We start from the raw sequence: 19,380 nt of genomic DNA on the forward strand, positions 1-19,380 counted from the left end.
GCTCTTATATTATGCATCATATTTCCTTATATAATTCAATTTTTGCATTTCTGAGTACAGAAACTGCATTTATTTTGCAACTGCATTAGACACTAAACATACTAACAGAAAAGGAAGACATAGCAATCCTTAATTGTATTCTCAGAAAAACCGTTGTCAAATATAATCAGTTAAGATACTCAAAATATCTGGAGGGAAGGGGCCGGGGAAGGTTGTGGGGGGTGGAGTGGATGGTTTGGGAATGAAGTGGAAATTGCTCCCCTCTTGCACACCCCCCCCCCCCAATGCATCCTGTACCTATGCCCAAAGTAAAAACTTATCTTTGCTCTCTACAGGTCATTTCATATAGATATTCAATGTCTAACATAACTTAAAATGGGTGCACTGGTAGATAGAGGTAAATGTGTCAAACGAAGAGATGAAAATATCTTTGCTGTTTCAAAAGACTTTGAGGGGCTGCATTTCCATCAGTAATTTAAGTGTTATTTCCTACTCATCATCTCCTATGTTCAACTTTTACCTTTGACCTCAGGAAATATTTGATATCTTCCTGGCTCTGGACAAAGAGGCTACTTCTTACATCCATGAGGTTGGGAGAAATACCACTCACGTCTACGACAAGTTTGCGATGCTCCTCGCACACCCGCTACAGAGGCAGATGCAAGAAGTCTGTACTTATTCAATCTTTCCAAACCCATGAACGTACTTCACAATTGGAATAAAAGAAGTTAATAGGGGTAACCCCATGCAGACATATTCAGAATACCATTAGACAATTTTTATACAAGTACAGGTGATATGCTGGAAGTGTTCAGTTGGCTGAAGTTACAAAGTTCTGAATATTGTCCTCAAAGTCTATCTTGATACAAATTCCTTCTGATTGTTCCCAGGCTAATTATTCGCACCAGGTCAGAGATTTGGATGGTTTCAGCATAGTCACTTTTCTGTACAGCGACCATGTTTGGTCTTGTTGTAGGTAATACTGGCTTGTATAGAAGCAGCTGTTTGGTAAATGTTAATAGACAGGTGTGTAAGTAATTGTTTAGTTTACAGTCAAGAGTCTCATCGCAAATGTTCTTTTCTGAAAGTATCAGCTCAAGTTTACCCATAGAACTCCTTCATAGATGCATTAATAGTCAGATGCGATATTGTTGATGGGCAGTTGTATATGTATATATATAAACACTTTTACCCATCATGTTATAAGATTACCGTACATAGGAGGGAACATTATGCTGATCCTATGCTGACTAGATGCTCTTTTTTTTACGATGGGGCTCTCAGGCCACATACTAAAATTAATAGAGGGCGCTGCCATATCAGTCATACCTAGTTCCGCAAAATTTTACACGCTACAGTCTCTGACTGTGAGTTGATCACCTGCAATATTGCATACATTGCATACAAGTGCAACCTTGAACTAGTCAGTAACCCAGCACGTTTGTGTGCAAGTTCATCTGGCGTATACGTGTGCTGTTTTCATGCGATCGTGTTACTCAGAGATTTAAGATCTTGTGCATTATGACCGATATGTTAGCTCCCTCTGTGGAAACGCTGGACTGTTCCATCGTAAGAGGACGAAACGCCAGGGTAACCACCAGTGTCATTTTTTTTCTTCATATGTTAAATAAAGGAAATTTGTTTACAGAGTTGGTTGAGATTCTTTATTGTGAATCGTACAAAACTAATTAATTTCCCACCACATTGATTGTTTTTTTTTTTTAATGTCAGCAGTGTGTATAATGTGTACAGTACAGAGTATCTCATGTCATATGCCAAAAAGAACGCTTGGGGGGTGGGGAGAAGAGAAAGGCATAGGTCTATATGTTGCAAAAGAGCTGTTGGTTAAGTGGCAAATAATTATGGAGACATCTCTGTTACAAACACAAAATATCTACTAAAAAACTATATTACAATTTGAAAGTAATTGTTGGTCTGGCCTAGTACCATCAAATTATTAAGGCGGTTTATATGGATTTGAAATTATGAAAATATCCATTGGTGGATATATATTTCTAGACTGCTAAATACATAGTTTAAAATGGACCTAGGCTCTGCATACTGTGTTAGTAAGTGTTACAGGAACAATTGTATTGTAAGGTAACCGTTATCCTCCAGTTGAAGAGATTAAAACTTCTGGGCATATTGATATCTGCACAGGTTTAAAGAAATAAAGAAGGATATATTAAACTCAAATTAAAGGATTTTTTTGTTATTTATTTTAATTATTCATGATACATTATGAGAATGTACTACAAAGCCAATATAGAACTATCTTCAATTTTGAAATACTTTATGATTTTCGTTATTTATATGATATAACTCACTTAATAGTCATGTTACAATACTACCAACATGGAGGTAAATGTTTCAATGTAAACAGAAATTGTTGATTAAATGGGGGAAATATTTCAAGGTACCTGAGTGCAAATAAAGCAAGCCTTGATGAAGTACATGGCAAGCATTCTTTGGCTTCTATAAGGATTACTGATGTTTCATTTCTCACACCTCTGGTTGTGAGAGTGGTCAATATTTGTAATTAATATTGACAAGATCTGTTTCCATTGGGGATATTGAATTATGAAGTCAACAAGAGGAAAATGCCACTGCATTTTGATTTCACCCACAGATTCATGGAAAGCTTGTTTTAAACTGCCTCCTAAACATTCTAGCTCTTTTGTATTATGATGATAGTGCATATAAATATTACATATGATTTTTTATTGGAGTAATCTGAACATATTTTGGACATTTAACTTACGGACACTGAGAACAGGTGAGTGCAGAATGGGGAAGAATTAAATCAACAGAAAGTATATCAGAGTAAAATACTGTCTATCTTCATTGTATTCTTCATTCTATTCTTCATTGATTCAGCCTCTGAAGAAGATCCTGCTAGAATCGAAACGTCAGGCCCACTTACTATTACACATTCATTCTATTCTAGCCGAAATACTGTACACCTTTAAGTAATATAAATAATTTCAGTATTGTTTACTTTCCAGCGAATGCCTCTTTGCATGAAATAAGCACACAAGACTCATTTTGAACAAAAAAGTGCAACATTCTTATATATCTAATTCTGATATCATATAACAAATGGAATTGGCCTTTGGACTGGAAACTTCCCAACTGTCACACACATTCCCCGGAATTTTACTTTCTAATATAAAGCACTTCTTTGGGCAATGGAACATGTCTGAAGCTTTTTATGATGGAAACAATATTAGTTAATGAAAGTGGAAAGACCTAGACATCAGCCTACTGTTTCATAACAAACTAAAATTTCTCAAAACTCAACCCTGTACAGTAAATACAAACCTATCACAGCTCTGAAGACTTACTTCTGAGTTGTAAACATTTGCAATTAATAAAGTAATCTTGATAACTATCCTGGTTAACTATAAGTTGAACAACCAAATTTAACTGGTTCAATATTACCTGGCTGAAAGAAAAATCCAATATGAGTATTGTATAAAAGTAAAATACTATAAACTACCAAAAAGGTAATTGCTTTTTGAAACTCAAAACTGCCATTCTTAAGCACACATGTACTATTAAAACTTAAAAGAAAGAAGAAAAAATGAAACAAAGTATATTTTCGGTTGCAGCCTCTAAAGGGCGAAAAGGTTTTAGGGGAAAGGTTTATTTTCAGTTGCTTTTTCAAATGATTTGTCGTATTAAATCCATTGCATCTTTCTGGGAACTTTCATTGCACACTTCAAGCCTACAAACTACAAAACGTTTCCTCACCAAGTATTTGTTAGATCTCTTCTAAATGGAAAAAAAAAATAAAAAATTTAATAGAGTTTGTTCCCAAAATTCTTGATAAAGCTTACAACAGAACTGACAAGTGATATGCATAATGCCTTTAAACAGATGACAACTTGGTCCATGGAATAGGTAATCATGTGTTCTATGGTGGCATACTCCAAAATATAGTCTATATCAGGGTTGTCCAACCTACGGCCCGCGGGCCACAGTCCGGCCTGCCGCAGGGTTGCGTCCGGCCCGCCAGAGATGCTCTACGGTGCGAAATTTTAGTGAGCAGATTTATTGATAACAATTTGAAGCTATATAATCAATCATTCGAACCTTCTGGGTCCAAAAAACTGCATACAGGTCAGTTTGTGTGACACTCTCAGCGGAGGGGGGGGGGCGGCTGGACTTTATTCATCTGTTTCATCAGGAAGGAAAATAAATCAGTGCGCTCCGCGCGCAGTGCTCACATTTTGTTGTCTTGGGCTTAGGTCAAAAAATCGAAAAATCGAGTGTGGGGTTCATGCGGCCCCTCCTTCATCATAACCATTCCATGTGGCCCTCCTCTGCAAAAGGTTGGACAACCCTGGTCTATATCAATCTGCAAAAATGTTCTTCCCTTCAGGAAAAATGCTGAACAGCACCAGGAAAACATCTTTCTTCAAACAGGAATTTAAAATCAGGGAAATTGATGCTGTTTTAAATAAGGGGTTAATCAGCGGTCTAGCGTGCGTTACTCACAGGATTAATGCACGATCGGAGGATAATGCAAGCGATGCACGAGGGCGGAGCCCGAGTGCATCCAGCGATAGCATTAACACCCGGAGTGCATTAATCACGTGAGTAACGCACGCTAGACCGTTGATTAACCCCGTTCATTCATACACTACTATTTGTGTGAGGGAAAAATCATAAAACAAAACATTTTTGGTTACATATAACCAAAGATTTATTAAAGTGATGCCCCGTAATTTTACCGTGCGTTACTCACAGGATTAACCATGGTCAGCTGACCTGAATGGACCAATAGGATTAAGGAATCTTTACTAAGTATGAATGAACATACTTTTAAGTGTACAGATGTGTTTAGTTGTTAGTAGAAGCTTGTTCACTAGTGATGTAAACTTTGGGCTCTCTTTGCTAAAGATCTTTTTGGTCGTGGTACAGCAATTGTCAGCTATCCGGTGAGGGGTAGGGTTTAGCCAGTAAGAACTGCTACAGAATCTTAAGATCAAATTACTGTAGTACTTTAAAGATTAGTGTGTAAGTCAATGGGGTGTTTATATGGAATATGCTACCCTACTGTATGTGTACACAGTTAAAGCCATGTCCATTATTCAAGGACGGTTATATCTAGGACAATTAAGTTTATCAGTAGTTGCATAAAACATGTGCATTTTCTTTGCAGCATGTTTTCCTCTTCAGATTTTTATTTATCTTTCATGGAGAACAGCATTGTCAGATATTAAACTGCAATTCTATAGCCTAAGCAAACACCTCTTCATGTCAACATCACCAAATGTTACCATGGGCACTGTGTACCATTTTTTCTCATGAAATGTCTAATTTTCTTAGAGCACTCCTAAGCACAAACCAGTCATAGATGTGACATATCATTCCCTGGAGAGACCTACTGTACAACCAATGTCAACCACACCAAGTAGTAAGTACCTTATTTTTCACAAGCAAGGGATATTTTGCTTTTTTCATTTGACCTTCTTGAAAATAAAATAATAAATTCTGTTACATTGTGTAGTCTACACCTTCTGCCCAAAGGAACAGAGATCGTTACTGTTGGAGATCATTGACAACCAAATGATACAGTAAAAGCTATAAATTTTACATACTTTGGGTGCACCTGTTTTACCAACCATGTTCCCAAAGGAAACAGGTGACCCCCTCCCCAAGGATGGGACACTACTGTTTCAGAGATATATGAGATGTCATCTTCCCAGCATCATGGCATATAGTGTATCTTCATCGCTAGAGTTTTGCTTTGGGATGTTTTGGCATGATTTGTTGTAACTTCATGGCTAATCCCACGTTGCCTATAATTTTCAATTTTCCACCGAAAAATGCCTGCAGGAAAAGCAGAAAAGAGTAAAACCATTACCGATACATAAAAGCTTTCATTCAACTTTTCTTCCGTTTTTCTTATGCCCATATTTTCACCCTGGACGTATTTTACTTAGACTCTTACAGTACAGTACAAAGGACCTGCTAATGAGCCCTCCAGCTGTCAATATATTGTTATCATCCTTACAGTTTACATTACCTGCTCCATATATAAACATGCCAGAATACATTTGTTTGTACAGGGGTCGAAATTTACGCTATTCCGCTATCCCGAGATAGTGAAATCACGAACGGAATACCAATTTGCTTGGGTTCACTATTCCCTATGGATAGTGCTAAAAGTGATAGCTAACAACAAACTTTGACAAATCCATCTAAATTTACTTGCCTGTCACTAGTCAGCCAACAATTTTAATTTTTTGTTTGTTTCCCGGGCGTAAAAGACTTGCCCAGAAATACAAAAGAAACTCTCTTTACACGTGAGTTGCAGTTACGTACTGTACATTACATACATGTTCCGTAGACAACTGCACTGGCACCAGTATAGCAAGCCTTACATTTTCCTCCAATTTATTGCAATTTACATGTTCCGTATACCATCGCATATGTAGGGAAAATTATCACCTCGTGGGTAACAGGTAGTACAGTGTTGGAAATCCTTGTTCAATTTCCCGAGAACACACTAAAAACAACTGCCGATTTCCCGATTTTGGTTATATTTTTAGGGCAAGTCGTTACAATCCCCCAAATCAAATTAAGCTCCTACGCCTATGCTTGTGGGTGTCCAGGGGCGAAGGCCCCCGAAAAATTTTGGTAATTTTGCGTGTCTGGCGATAAAAAATTAGCAGGTGAAGATGCAAAATAATAACAAATTTTGGAATTTAAATTGTCACGAAGCTGATGAAAATTTTAAAATGACAAGTTGGAGTAGCAATATTATGTTATGAAAAGAGATTTAAAATGTCTTACAATTTTTAAAAAGTTTAACTTACAAAACTTCCGATATTATGAAACAAACAACTGCCTAACAATGAATATACTGTACGTACACCAGTAAACAACTGCAGTGTTTAACCCAACTTAAATACTACGTTAGGCTACAAATGTGCTGCGAATTTCCCAGGTACCTTGCCAAACAACTGTGAGCTCATCCCCTGTCTAACACCTGTTTGTTAACATTTTTTGGCACGTTTCCAAGAAACGTTACATGGAGTTAAACTGTTTTGGCTCCATTCTAGAATTAATTAGGTCAGTCAGTAAAGGATCAGTAAAGTTATGCGGAATATTATCTTAGACGTTCAAGAAAAGTAGGTAAAATATCCCTGTTATATTTAGGTAAGTAAAACACACCTCAAGCCAACTGACTTCTCCGCATGAACAAAACAATATATTCCCCATGATACACGAGGCACAGTCCATACTATACAAGCATAGCACGATATCAAGGCCCCTACAGCTATGGCCATCTTTATGAAAGTAACACTTGTAATGACATGTTTTAGGCCACTTGGCATGATTCACTATATGCTTAATATTGTCTCCATGTTCTTGTAGAAAACGTCAACTTCGCAAAAAAAAATAGTTGTTTTGTAGTTACGTGTGATCCGTAACCGACGAGGTGGTTAGGCTATTCGCTATACACTTAACTATGGTAGGATATTATTTTTGCGTATTTTGGGAAATTCTAGAAAATACTTTTTCTCCCGCTTAACACCAGATGTGGTCTTACGGTTTATTCATAGATGGGTGTACTAGAGCCTTGTTAACATGACATTAGTTGCATTTAGCACGATATGCCAGATTTGCGTGAATTTTTCGGAAAAGTGTTTTGCTCGATCTTTTCGTAAAATTTGAAAGGTGTACCAACTAACTTTTCGTACACAATTGGTAATTTCTCTACTGATTTTCAGTTGTTTTTTTTTTTAAGTCAAGTGAATACGTTGTGCATTGAGTATAAACTTAACGCGAATGTAAGAAAACGATGCAGGGATTTCCAGCAGACAAATGTTTTCTTTGCTGGATTACTGAGTCAGTTGAAGGGAATACCGCACATTAGAGGGAATGCTGAACTGAAGTCAAATTCATACGAAAGAAAACGTACTAACTAACATACCATATAAATTTAAAAAAGAAATGTGGAATGGCAATATAATGGCAACGTGAAATGGCAACGTGGAATGGCAACGTGAAAAACAAATAAATCAAATCAAAATCAAATCAAATCAATATTATTCAAAACATTTCCCGCGAGGCTGATTTATTACAGCAACCTTCCCACGCTGGGCCGTGGGTGTCCGTGTGACCTGTATACCCTGAAGTGTGCGAAACTAGCCATTGACATTGCCCTTGGGAGTGGGTTTTACAACATGCGTCCTGGGTTACCTGCTTTCTTGCCTCAGTACACAAAACACTAATGATTATCATTTACCCAACAGAAGACTCAACATATAATTTTGTTATGTTATATTTTTCTTTTTATAGTTTCAAAGGAATAGTGGAAAATGAGACGGAATAGTGTATTTTCAAATCCACTATTCCACTGGAATAGTGGTAAATATTCTAAATTTCGACCCCTGTTGTAATATTGATTTCCACATGTAACACCAACTGGTTTTATTCTCCGTGGAAAATGGGAACAGGACATGGGTCAGCAATTGACATGTGTGCCACTTGAAACAAATTGTTACTTTTTTGGGAGAGAAATGAAAACTTGAAGAGCATACTTTATTTTTTTTTTGGGAGCAGGGCTATAGTTTTAAAATCCCTTATGCATTCCACACAGATTCCCATCAGTGTGCAAGCCTAACCAATATCAATCAATCAATCAGAAAACATTTATAAAGTGACTATATCAACAGCAGTTGTTCAAAGGTGCTAAAAGACAGTTACATGAATTTAATTACAATACACTTTTCCAAAACATAAATTGTTTTTAGTGCAGTTTCTTTAATATATCAACAATCTGGGCACTCTTGATGTGGTTTGGAAGAGCATTCCATTGTTTAAGACCGACACATGAGTATGATCGATCAGCAAATGACACACTGTGAGATTTGGGAACAATATAATGAGGTGAAGATATAGATTATCTGAGCTGTCTACATGATAGTTGTAGGTGAAGTAAGTCCGAGATGTAAGATGGCGAATGTTTAATGGTAAGCTTTGTACACAAGAAGAAGAAGTACTTTCAACTTGATATGCTGTTGTTATGGGGAGCCAGTGTCTACATGATAGTTGTAGGTGAAGTAAGTCCGAGATGTAAGATTGCGAATGTTGAATGGTAAGCTTTGTACACAAGAAGAAGAAGTACTTTGAACTTGATACGCTGTTGTAATGGGGAGCCAGTTTCTGCCCAATGGTTGCAACTGAAGTAAGTCCGAGATGTATTAGGTGGCTATTGTTTATGGTAAGCTTTGTACACAACAAGAAGAAGTGGCTTTCAACTTGTTACCTTGTTGTTATTGGGAGCCAGTGAAGAGAGTCAAGTCTTTATGATCACAACATCAAAATGATGCACTACTGTATTTTCAAAAATTTTATTTTTACTTTTTAGAATGGTCTAATCACAAATTTTGAAAGAACAGTGCAACCAACACCAGATTGTGTATGAAACCCTATGAGCTTCATTATGCATACAATCATGACCATCTACATGTGTTTGTATATTATTTTTAATACTGTTGAGTCTGTTGTGTATTCAATAGTCACACAAACATTACAAATGTACTTGTTTGCCACAGTGTTGGGCCACATGCAGAGTTAGAGCAAATGAAGCCAACAGCAACAGCATCGCCTTAGTCTATCCAACACAATTATTGTACGCATGCCAGGACAGACCTATGTATTGACATTCCAGTTCGTAATTGTCCATTAGGCTGTAGCACGCTGGACTAAGTGTTTAATCCAACCACTCCCTCTCTCTCTCAAATGACATTTCTGCACCAACCACTTGAAGGACACACTTAACAAGGACCCTCAAGTTATTAATACTCAGCCTGTGCTCAGTCCAAAGTGTTCACTGTGTAGTCTTCATTGTACTTTTATAGTATAATTTGCTTGCGCATTTGCCCGCTTAATATTTTGGAACCCACTGAGCGTTGATAAACACAGGATGGCTTGATTATGGTCTGAGTTGTTTATTAGCATTATTCTCTGCTTTGGCAGCAAAAGTACATTGTGCAATAGTAGTAAAAAAGAGGGTAGGACTAGGGATTGGTATGTTGGTGGTAAACTATGGAATCATGCATAATGAGGATTTAAGATTTGGATGACTTACTGATCTAGTTATGTCTACATCACATATAGGTATGAGGGTAGCATGATACACTGATCGCCAACTGAATACTAGAGTATTTCAGTAGCATGCAGGAATCTTTACAGATTTTGTAAGTTAACTTGGGCTGACATCTGTAAACTGAAGAAGAGTCCAGGAATTTTATTTAATATATATTTTAAACTATTTTAAAATATTTTTAACTACTTTCATGGGATTTCAGCTAAATTTGCAGGAGCAAAAATTTTTTTTCATTCAGCATTGGTCTTTGTGACAGATACTAGTTGGAGGGTCAATTTTCTATTTCATGTCCAATGTCTTAAATTGTCATGAGGACTCGTACGGAGATGAGAATATAACAAAAAAATTGACTTACTATTGGTGGCTGTAGTTTACCGGTCATAATATTGACCAGGTCTTTGTCCTTCATTGTGAATGTACAATCTGCCTTTCCTGAAATAAAACATGTTTAAAGTTCTCAGTGTAAGTCTGCGTGTCATGCTGGATTGAGAAATTATCAAAACGAGACACGTACGATGACATTTGACGAGGCTTCAATATAAAATATAAATTATTCATTACGATGAAAGACACTTATTGTCTGCAAATCAACTCTTTTAGTTAAACATAAAAATATTAATCAACCATTCAAAAATCAACAGTCGACAAGTTTCTTAGAAAATAAGAGGTAAGGAGGAAAATTAAATCAGCATTTAATATTCTGTTATTTGCAATTACAAATGGACATTGTAATGAGGTCAATATTTTTCCAAAAGCAAAAGTTGCTGTACAGTTTACTTTGTGTGTGCATCCTATTAGGGAATTCCACACAAATATTAGACAAATAAAAAATTCAGTTTTGACAGAGCAAAGAAGGAATTGCCTATAGGACTACACTAACCTAAATATACAGTAACTTATAGCAATATCTTGGTTTTGTAACAGTGCAGAAGTGTTTACTCTAAGAAATTTATCATTGAGTCAAAATGGCTAATATCTGAATATTTGACTCACCACCCTCCTGGGGGAGTCTAAGGGGAGGGGTAAAATTTGGGGCAAATTATTTGATTGAACCAAAAACACAATCGTTTTTGCTTTTTCACGATGTTACATTTTGCCGACAATATTAGTACTAGGGGCGTAGCAAGGATTTTCAAAGTTGTAGGCACGACTATCTGAGTGGAGCGCCACCATCGGTTGGCGCGGAGCGTACAAGAAAATTTTTGGTTTTACAAACCCCCCCAGATGGCCGGAAACGGCCCTTCCCGAGTGTTCATTCTGGTTCCCTGGCCTCTTGGTAACTTGAGACACCTCATTCAATATCACTTTTAAACCCCAAAAATAAACGAGTTAAAATAGTACGTAATTCAATACTACATAATGTATTTAAAATTAGCAAGGTACATTTACAGAGTAAGCCAGTAACAACAGGCAACAAAGTGCTGCAGCTTTATAAAGTCTGTTAATCAACGATAGGCTTATTTGACTGTGCAATGTTTCTCAACTGAAATATTATCTGTGTAAGCGGGTTCTTAACTAAATGTTAAAAAACTGACAAGATCTGATCCTAGTCTTTTTCGGCAGGTAGAGTGTTGATTGAAACGGCATGCGATAGAAATGACAGCCTAGATGACAGAAGAATATGTCACCTAATTTAGCCATATTCTTGCTACGTTCATTTCAATAATTTTTCCTGTCTAGACTCTAAAACTCGTCCAGCAAGCTTATGGATTTGAGTTATGGGTGTTTGTAAAAAAAAAAGATAACTTGGCCAAAAAAAGTGTAGGCCCGGGCCTTCAGTGCTACATACTGGCTACGCTCCTGTGTACTAAACATCGGCCAATCCAATGTCTGATTTTAAATTGAGGCATGGAACCCTGAGCTTTATTAAAACGAAGATTGCTAAATCATAATAAATTAGTTGGTTGCATATTACGCATTATTTTTACAAGCTAAATTTGGCTCAAATAGTGCACCACTTGCAATGCAGGGTAGGAATTAAGATTTGGCTTTGGGGGGCTATTTTGGAAAATGAAAAGTTAAAAACGCCCCCTTAATGTATTTATGAGGGCTTTTTTAAGGTTTATGGGGGCTCTTTAGTTTTGCAAAGTTCAATATGCTGTTTACGGAAAAGGTTTTAAGCATTAATCAGGATCAAGTAAGCACAATTACCCTCTTCCTAGTTATCTGCAACCTTATAGCAAATTCATTGAAAGTTTAATTTCCAAAATTTGCGATCGTTCAGCAAATACCGTCAATCCACCACATACTGTATATGACGAAAACCAATAACCCATCAACTGAAATACTGTAGAAAGCACAGGTTTACTTCCACTGTAGTGCCCTTTCCTTTAATCATGTATTTTTTCGTGTGTGGATAAAATCACTCACCAACAAATACGAAACCATTATACCGCTGAAAAGTATTCGAAGTTAAAACCTTCTAACCATCGCCACAGCAACGGTGTACGTAAAATACAACATTCCCTCTTTAAGACATAGCACATACCTTCCAAACAACTGCTGATTTCCAGCAAATTGAAAGTTGTAAACAAAGCTATGCATTTTTGTTTGTTTTGCAAACCGATGGTTAGGCTACTGTACATTTCCCATTATCTTAGTGTGGTTGTTAGGCTAACATGTGGTCGTAGGTTGCAGTATTTCATGGATATTTTAGTTCTAGCTAACTGCGTCACAATTTCAGCGAATAAAGAGATGCTTCGACACAATATGTGTCGAAGGATGAATTTGGGCAATAACACTTTTTGGTTGCTAGGATATGGCCACGCCATGTGGCGAGACACCATTTTAATTTCAGGCGATTCTGAGAGTGGTCAACGTGGAATCGACCCGAAAATCTGTTGATTTGGCATGGATTGACTCATATATGGGAGTGTTAGCTCTGTGGTTAACGCCTATGCCTTTCAATCACAAGGTCCCGAGTTTGAGTCGCTCCAAGATTAATGTATGTCGTCCAGTTACAGAGTTGTTGACAATTGACAATTCATAATCATTGACGTTAAATATGAATCTAAGAGACTGACCTCAGTCAGCTTGCGGCTTTGATAAGCCAACAATGGCTTCTTCGCAAGTTCCTGCTTGCAGGAGGATCTAAATACCTATATAAACTAATAAGACTGAGGGTAATTGAAAAAGAACAAGGCAAATGCTATCCAGGTCATAGAAACTATATTAAACACATTTTGATGCTTAATTTACCTTTGCCTCCTTTCTGGACTGAACCATTTCCATGTTTGACATTGACTAGCCATCTTTCTTTGCTTCCCCCGGGGCCGTCTATCACGTTGAATGCAAACACTGCTTTTATTTTCTCCACATATTTTGGTCCATCCTGACAAAAAGAAACGAGAATACAGACTACTGTACAAGAAGAAAACAGATGAGCCAACTAAGTGAAATTAAAACAAGAGCATCAATGATGCAGTATCTCAATACTGGAAGTTTTAATTTTGATTCCTAATTTCAAATCTTTGCTCTGTCTCTACAATTATCAATATCAATCATGGTACAACAAATATATAACTTGCATTTTTGCTACTTTGCCACGAATAGTCTCTGTAGGTTACACTTTATCCTGCTAGTCTTGCCTTTAGCGCTCATTGCCTGTTAGTCGAAAGAACGACGTTGCAAGGTTTAGTAATGTCATAGAATATTTAAGAACTTGTTTTTTATGTGGTATCCTTCATCTTAGGTCAGTCTCTGTTGGACTTTTTGGTCATATAGCTTGACGTCAATGACAACGGCCAAATTAGAAGAGGCGAACAACTCGACCATATTCTTGATGCCTGCCTTGAGAGCTACAGTAGGCCTATTGACCTACTGTATGTTACTGTAGACTGTAGTGGTGACTACCATCAAAACTGTGTCCACTTCTAGATATCAAAACAACCCACGTTTTTCCATCTCAATTTTTCGGACATGAAGATTTCATGGATTTATGACTTGGAAAAAATAATGTAAAAGAAGATTACAAGTTTTTATATGCAAGTGATGGGTGGCCTCCACTTCCCCTAATAGCCACCTCAGTTCCTCTCCATTTTGTTATTTTATTTTAATTCTTTGTACATTTGATGTCAAACATTACAGGTTCAAAAGAAAGCTAAACATACTTCTTATAACCTTATACATCTTATATCCTTATAAATAAAACATAACCTTATACAATTTTTATAGTCTTATCAAAGTTGTGATGCTATGGCCGGCTCCTCTTTTATACGTACCCATCAAACAAACTTACCCTGGTCCTTCCTAGGAAAAGCTGTCTGAACACCAGTACAATGCTAATGTGGCTATCACTGAAAGCCTAACAGGCCTAGGCCTATATATTTAAATGCACTAGGCCTACAGTAAGTAGCCTTCAGAAATACAAGAATGTGTATACGTAATTATACAAAATACATGAAGGGCAATCAAACAAACTTATCATGGCCCTTGCTCTGAAAAGCTACCTGAACACCAGTACTATCCTTAAATGGATGTTACAAAAACGAAGGCCTAATATAAATTAAATGCACTACGTCGAATTCAGCAGTACAGAATGTAATTAGCATGCAATACACTAACACCTCGCGTACCTTACTACAGAACAGAAATTTGTTCGCGAGGGTAGCCATTTTCATATATCTAACATGTAGCTGTTATGAGTCATAGCCAATCTGCTACAAAACAGACTTGGGGGCGGGGCTTAATCATCAAAAACGGACCTTTTTACTAAAAGTAGGGGCGGCAGCTCAGTGTTGTTTTAAGAAAGAAAAATCATTTAAACATCAAATAAAGCAAATAAAAGCCATTAAATGTCATATATAAGTAGTAAAATTCTTATTAATACCTACCTGTAAACAACAAATGAAAGTTTAAAATTTTAATAAAATATATAATACATAGGACCCTATCTTAGACGATACCACTGTTGAAAGACAGTTCTATTCAATTCTCTTTCATAAAACATAAGTTTTGGAGCGTGTGCAAAACAGGTCTGCCAAAGTGTGTTTTCAGTCCAAATTGGCCCGATTTGGACATAAATCGGTGAAAAAGTCATGGAATGAGATACAATTCTGGAATAAAAAATAGTAACTTTTGTTGGTCTATATGATATATTTTTGTACTGGAAATTCCAGAGAAAAAGAACTTTGTTTGAAGACGCTGAAAAATTTTTAAGAGAAGAGAAAGTCCCACTTAGTGTTACAATATCTCTATACATGTAATGTATTGAGATAAAAACTACTGCATGAGAAATGGTAAATTGATCACTTCTAAACAGATGACAGTCAACAGTATGAAAAAAAAACTACTGTATGAGAAATGGTAAATTGATCACTTCTAAACAGATGACAGTCAACAGTATGAAAAAAAAAACTACTGTATGAGAAATGGTAAATTGATCGCTTCTAAACAGATGAGAGTCAACAGAGTGAAAATAATAAAACTACTGTATGAGAAATGGTAAATTGATCACTTCCTAACAGATGACAGTCAACAGAGTGAAAATAATAAAACTACTGCATGAGAAATGGTAAATTGATGGCTTCTTAACAGATGACAGTCAACAGTAAGAAAATTAAACAACTACTGCATGAGAAATGGTGAATTTGATCGCTTCTAAACAGATGACAGTCAACAGAGTGAAAATAAAAAAAACTACTCCATGAGAAACGGTGAATTGATCGCTTCTAAAATGAAAATTATGATAATCCAGACAGGTTCAGCTGCATTTGAAATTGCTCTTAAGCACCACGCACTTTCGACTTTGTCCAAACCTAGGAAACAATAACTGCTAACAGCAATTGACAATAAGGCTACACTTGCTTATGTACAAGTCCTACATCTTCCCTTGAACTGGCAAGAGAATGATGGGATGTATGAGTACTGTAGTTTGCTCAATGCAATTGCACTTTATTTGCACAGTATAAGATTAGTGGATAATTCTTTTGATGGAATCTAAGGTCTTCGTCTTAAAGAGATTACAGTCCAAGACTAAAAAAAATCAAATACATAGCTTGTGAAGTACATTGATCCAGCTACCCAACTTTAACACAGTTGTTTTTTTGTGATGCAAAAAAGAGAGATAAATTGCAGCTGAACAAACATAACAAATGTATCAGGTTTCTAGGATGAGTCAACAAGACTACTATAACAGCCAAGAAAACAAAAGTTCTCAAGATTATCTGCCCAGATGATATCAGAGACCACAGAACTGTGATCATCTTCCGGAAGTAAGAGGTTCAACCAAACAGGTTGCCTTCAATCAACAGTATCTAGTTGAGCTAGAGAAAATTTAGTGAGGTGGGGCTTTTAATCAACAGTTAGTATATATGTTTCTGTCCAATACAGGTTTTCTTCATTGTCCACGTCCCGGAATGCTTTCACAACTGTAATTATTAATTCATCATACAAAATAAATTCAACTGTGCAGGACATTAAGGGTAAACATTTTTGTGTGATATAATCATGTGACTTTCATCGACCTTTTAACAGTGATTTCAATTGTGGAAGGGATCCGAATTTCATCAACTGGTAGACAAAATGTTAGCATTCTTTACAACTTTAACTTCCCCCTGTACAAAATATTTATAAACAGAAAAGAAAAAAATTCAAAAATATCTCAATTGAAAATAAAGCACGGTATAACAAATTAATTGTACAAATGTACCTTTTTTAATGTCTCTTCTATTAAGTTGAACAACGGTTCACACTGAAATGACTCAGCAGACGAGTAGACTGTCTGTATACATGGCCTGAAAAAGAAGACGAAATACAAAGGAAAATTTATAGAAAGCTTTGCACCTGAAACTAAAAACTTATTGTTTAACATACTCTACAAACACTAGTTCAAACCATAACAAATGCTAACGCTGTCAATGGTTTTAATAAACATAACTTACAAGTACAGCTGCTAAAGAATGTTTGTGCAGCTAGCTCTTAACCTGAACGGATGAATTATATTCAGCCTGTAGCTACTCTACACTTACATGGTTGTAGCAGATGGATTAGTACAACTACTTACAGGTTTTGGTCCCGAAATGTTTCTGAATCAAGTTATTTGGATGTGTTCTTGTTTATTTACATGAACCATTAACATAGCAGGATGTGTTTTGGATAAAGCATACTCTATATAAAATGTCACTTCAATTTTACAAGGCCATATAAACATTCTGGGACTGCTAAGAAGGAAAACATTATTAGAAAGTTCTTAACATGTTCAGTGTTTTTGGAAACATGCTGAGGGGCAGAGTTTTACCATACCTGTTATTGCCAATACTGGGTTGTTGAACATCTTGTGTCCCAATTTTCAATTTACGATGGTGTTCAGACATATTTATATTTCCTATGGAGAAAGTGGAAGAAAACTTATTTTAAGAACAGTGAAATGCACAAAAGGCACAGAAGAAAACTTTTCTGATATATTGCAGATGGATGAAAGCCCCTGCCAGCAGTAAACAATCCATGTGTTGGAACTGTAATGTCTATTCATATGAAAGGCTGAGTACATGCTAACAGTTTGGTCTATGTTGGTTTACATGCATACACAGTGCACTAGGCGTCTCTAGGCTATAATGTCATTTAAGTCAAATACTAGTGTACTAACCCACAAATACACAAAACTGCAATATCTTCACCAGCCACTCAATGAATTTTGAAGAAACAGGAAGATACTTGTGATAACACAAGGAACACAATATTGTTAAATTGTACAACATATCTTGAAATCTAAATAAAATGGGGCAAGGCCTAAATTCAACAAGCTAGGTGTAGGACCAAGGCCGTAGGCAAGAGAGTCATGTTAGTAACTTAGTGCTACGGTACTTATTCATTGTACAATTTATAGTTTAGACTTATGCCTCTCAAAGCTACCATGAGTACGTAGCATGGTGGGCTCATTATTGACACAATTAAGGATTTTTTTAAGGATGTCTATCAACAAAAAATCCAAATCACTCAAGTGTATGCATTTTTCATATGTTGTTCCTCAGAAATGGAATGATCTCAAAAAAATTCTTGTTCTGTGCCTACACAACATACAATTGAGCAGAATTTGACCACAAAATGTCTGCTGTGTCAAGTTCTTCATACCCCTAAATTGACACATTCGTCGAGAAACCAACTGTAGTGTAGGCCTATGATTTATCCATTGACTTTGGAAGCTGTTTGATATGCTCTGAGCCTCTAAGGTCAGGCAGGTCAGGTAAGTACAGTACAGCAGTACAGTAGGTCTAGGCTAGGCCTAAGTAGCACTGTAGCCTGGAAAGTAGAATAGATAGCCCTTACTTAAGCCTAATATTGGCTATGCCTACCGTAGGCTTAACTAGCGAACGAGATTAAATTTCAAGATTTTGGTACCTGAAACTCAACATTGAAAGACGTTAACCCAGAATCAAATTGATGAATTTACCTAGAAGGAACAGCGTAGGCTGGTATAGGTCAGTGCGAGGTGTTTTGTTTTGGCTGGTCTGTTCGCAGCGCAGCATGTACACCGACTTAGCCAGGGTTAACCCATACATTCCCAGGTTCTTAATTATGTGCAATGTCGGCTCCTTCTTGCTTACTGTCTATAGTCAAGGGCGTAGGAACCGGGGGGGGGGGGGGCTGGGGGGGGGGCGCTAGCCCCCCCAGTGAAAAATGTGGAGGGGCGGAAGTATCATTCCGCCCCCCGCTTCGCAAGTCAGAAAACCCTTTTTCATTTCCAAATGAGAAAAAAAATCTCATTTGGAGCACCAAATTGCATCTAAGGCCTGGTGAAAAATACAAAATTAAGTTTACAAAATGGAGTGGGTGTTGAAGTGTGCTATATTGCACCAAATTTCATCTGAGGCTACTTGGAAATGCAAAAAATTCCAAAGGGGAGAGGGACACCCCCTCCCCTTAGACCCCTCCCCCAGGCCGGCCATCAGTCTTCAGCCCCCCCACTCAAAAGTACCTTCCTACGCCACTGTCTATAGTAGTAGCAGAGGTAACAGAATATGCTATGATGGGGTAAGGCAAGGGGAGCGGTTCTTCTTCACTTCTTTATCTTATAGGAAGGTTAATTAACGTAACTTTAAGCTCATTAGGTACTGAGTTTCATACATTTTTCTCCAGGCCTTATTGCATGGCGGCCGGGGGGGGGGGTGGAGGGGACGGTGCAATAGGAAAGGGTGTTGTTTACTAGTTGTATTCCTCACTTTCTTTGAATTTGTTTCTCTCTTCCTTTCGTAATGTCTTTTTATCTTCACCTGTTCCTTGTACTTTGTATTGTTATTGTCAAGAAAACAAGA

At 37.0% G+C, this 19,380-nt stretch overlaps 2 protein-coding genes across 4 annotated transcripts in view; one reads left to right on the forward strand and one right to left on the reverse strand.

Annotated features, from left to right (window-relative positions):
* Nucleotides 1–3,584, forward strand: part of LOC139984110 (BRISC and BRCA1-A complex member 1-like) — a 14,239-nt gene extending 10,655 nt beyond the window's left edge. For both annotated transcript variants that reach the window (XM_071997828.1, XM_071997834.1), the window contains exon 8: nt 533–3,584. In XM_071997828.1, coding sequence (XP_071853929.1) covers nt 533–700 — 168 coding nt within the window. In that variant the 3' untranslated portion in view covers nt 701–3,584. The remainder of the gene's footprint in view (nt 1–532) is intronic.
* On the reverse strand, nt 2,197–18,642 carry LOC139984123 (sterol carrier protein 2-like). Of its 2 annotated transcripts, none has more exons than XM_071997846.1 (6): nt 18,519–18,642; nt 17,372–17,453; nt 16,779–16,863; nt 13,328–13,460; nt 10,485–10,561; nt 2,197–5,838 (listed from the first exon to the last, which is right to left on the reverse strand). In XM_071997846.1, exons 1-6 carry the CDS (start codon nt 18,625–18,627, stop codon nt 5,743–5,745), a joined length of 582 nt encoding a protein of 193 aa, XP_071853947.1. In that variant the 5' UTR covers nt 18,628–18,642; the 3' UTR covers nt 2,197–5,742. The 2 variants fall into 2 exon arrangements, with proteins under 2 accessions (XP_071853947.1, XP_071853956.1); XM_071997855.1 differs by having other exon boundaries at nt 18,467–18,613.
* Between the last annotated feature and the right edge of the window lie 738 nt (nt 18,643–19,380).

Source organism: Apostichopus japonicus, chromosome 2 (genome assembly GCF_037975245.1).
Source record: "Apostichopus japonicus isolate 1M-3 chromosome 2, ASM3797524v1, whole genome shotgun sequence".
NCBI lineage: Eukaryota > Metazoa > Echinodermata > Holothuroidea > Aspidochirotida > Stichopodidae > Apostichopus > Apostichopus japonicus.

Coding starts and splice junctions, on each gene's coding strand:
- LOC139984123 (XM_071997846.1), bottom strand. CDS start 18,627: ATGTATGGGTTAACCCTGGCTAAGTCGGTGTACATGCTGCGCTGCGAA. Junction 16,864..17,371: donor CCCAGTATTGGCAATAACAG/GTATGGTAAAAC, acceptor CTTCTTTTTCAG/GCCATGTATACAGACAGTCT. Junction 5,839..10,484: donor GTAAACTACAGCCACCAATA/GTAAGTCAATTT, acceptor CTTTTCCTGCAG/GCATTTTTCGGTGGAAAATT.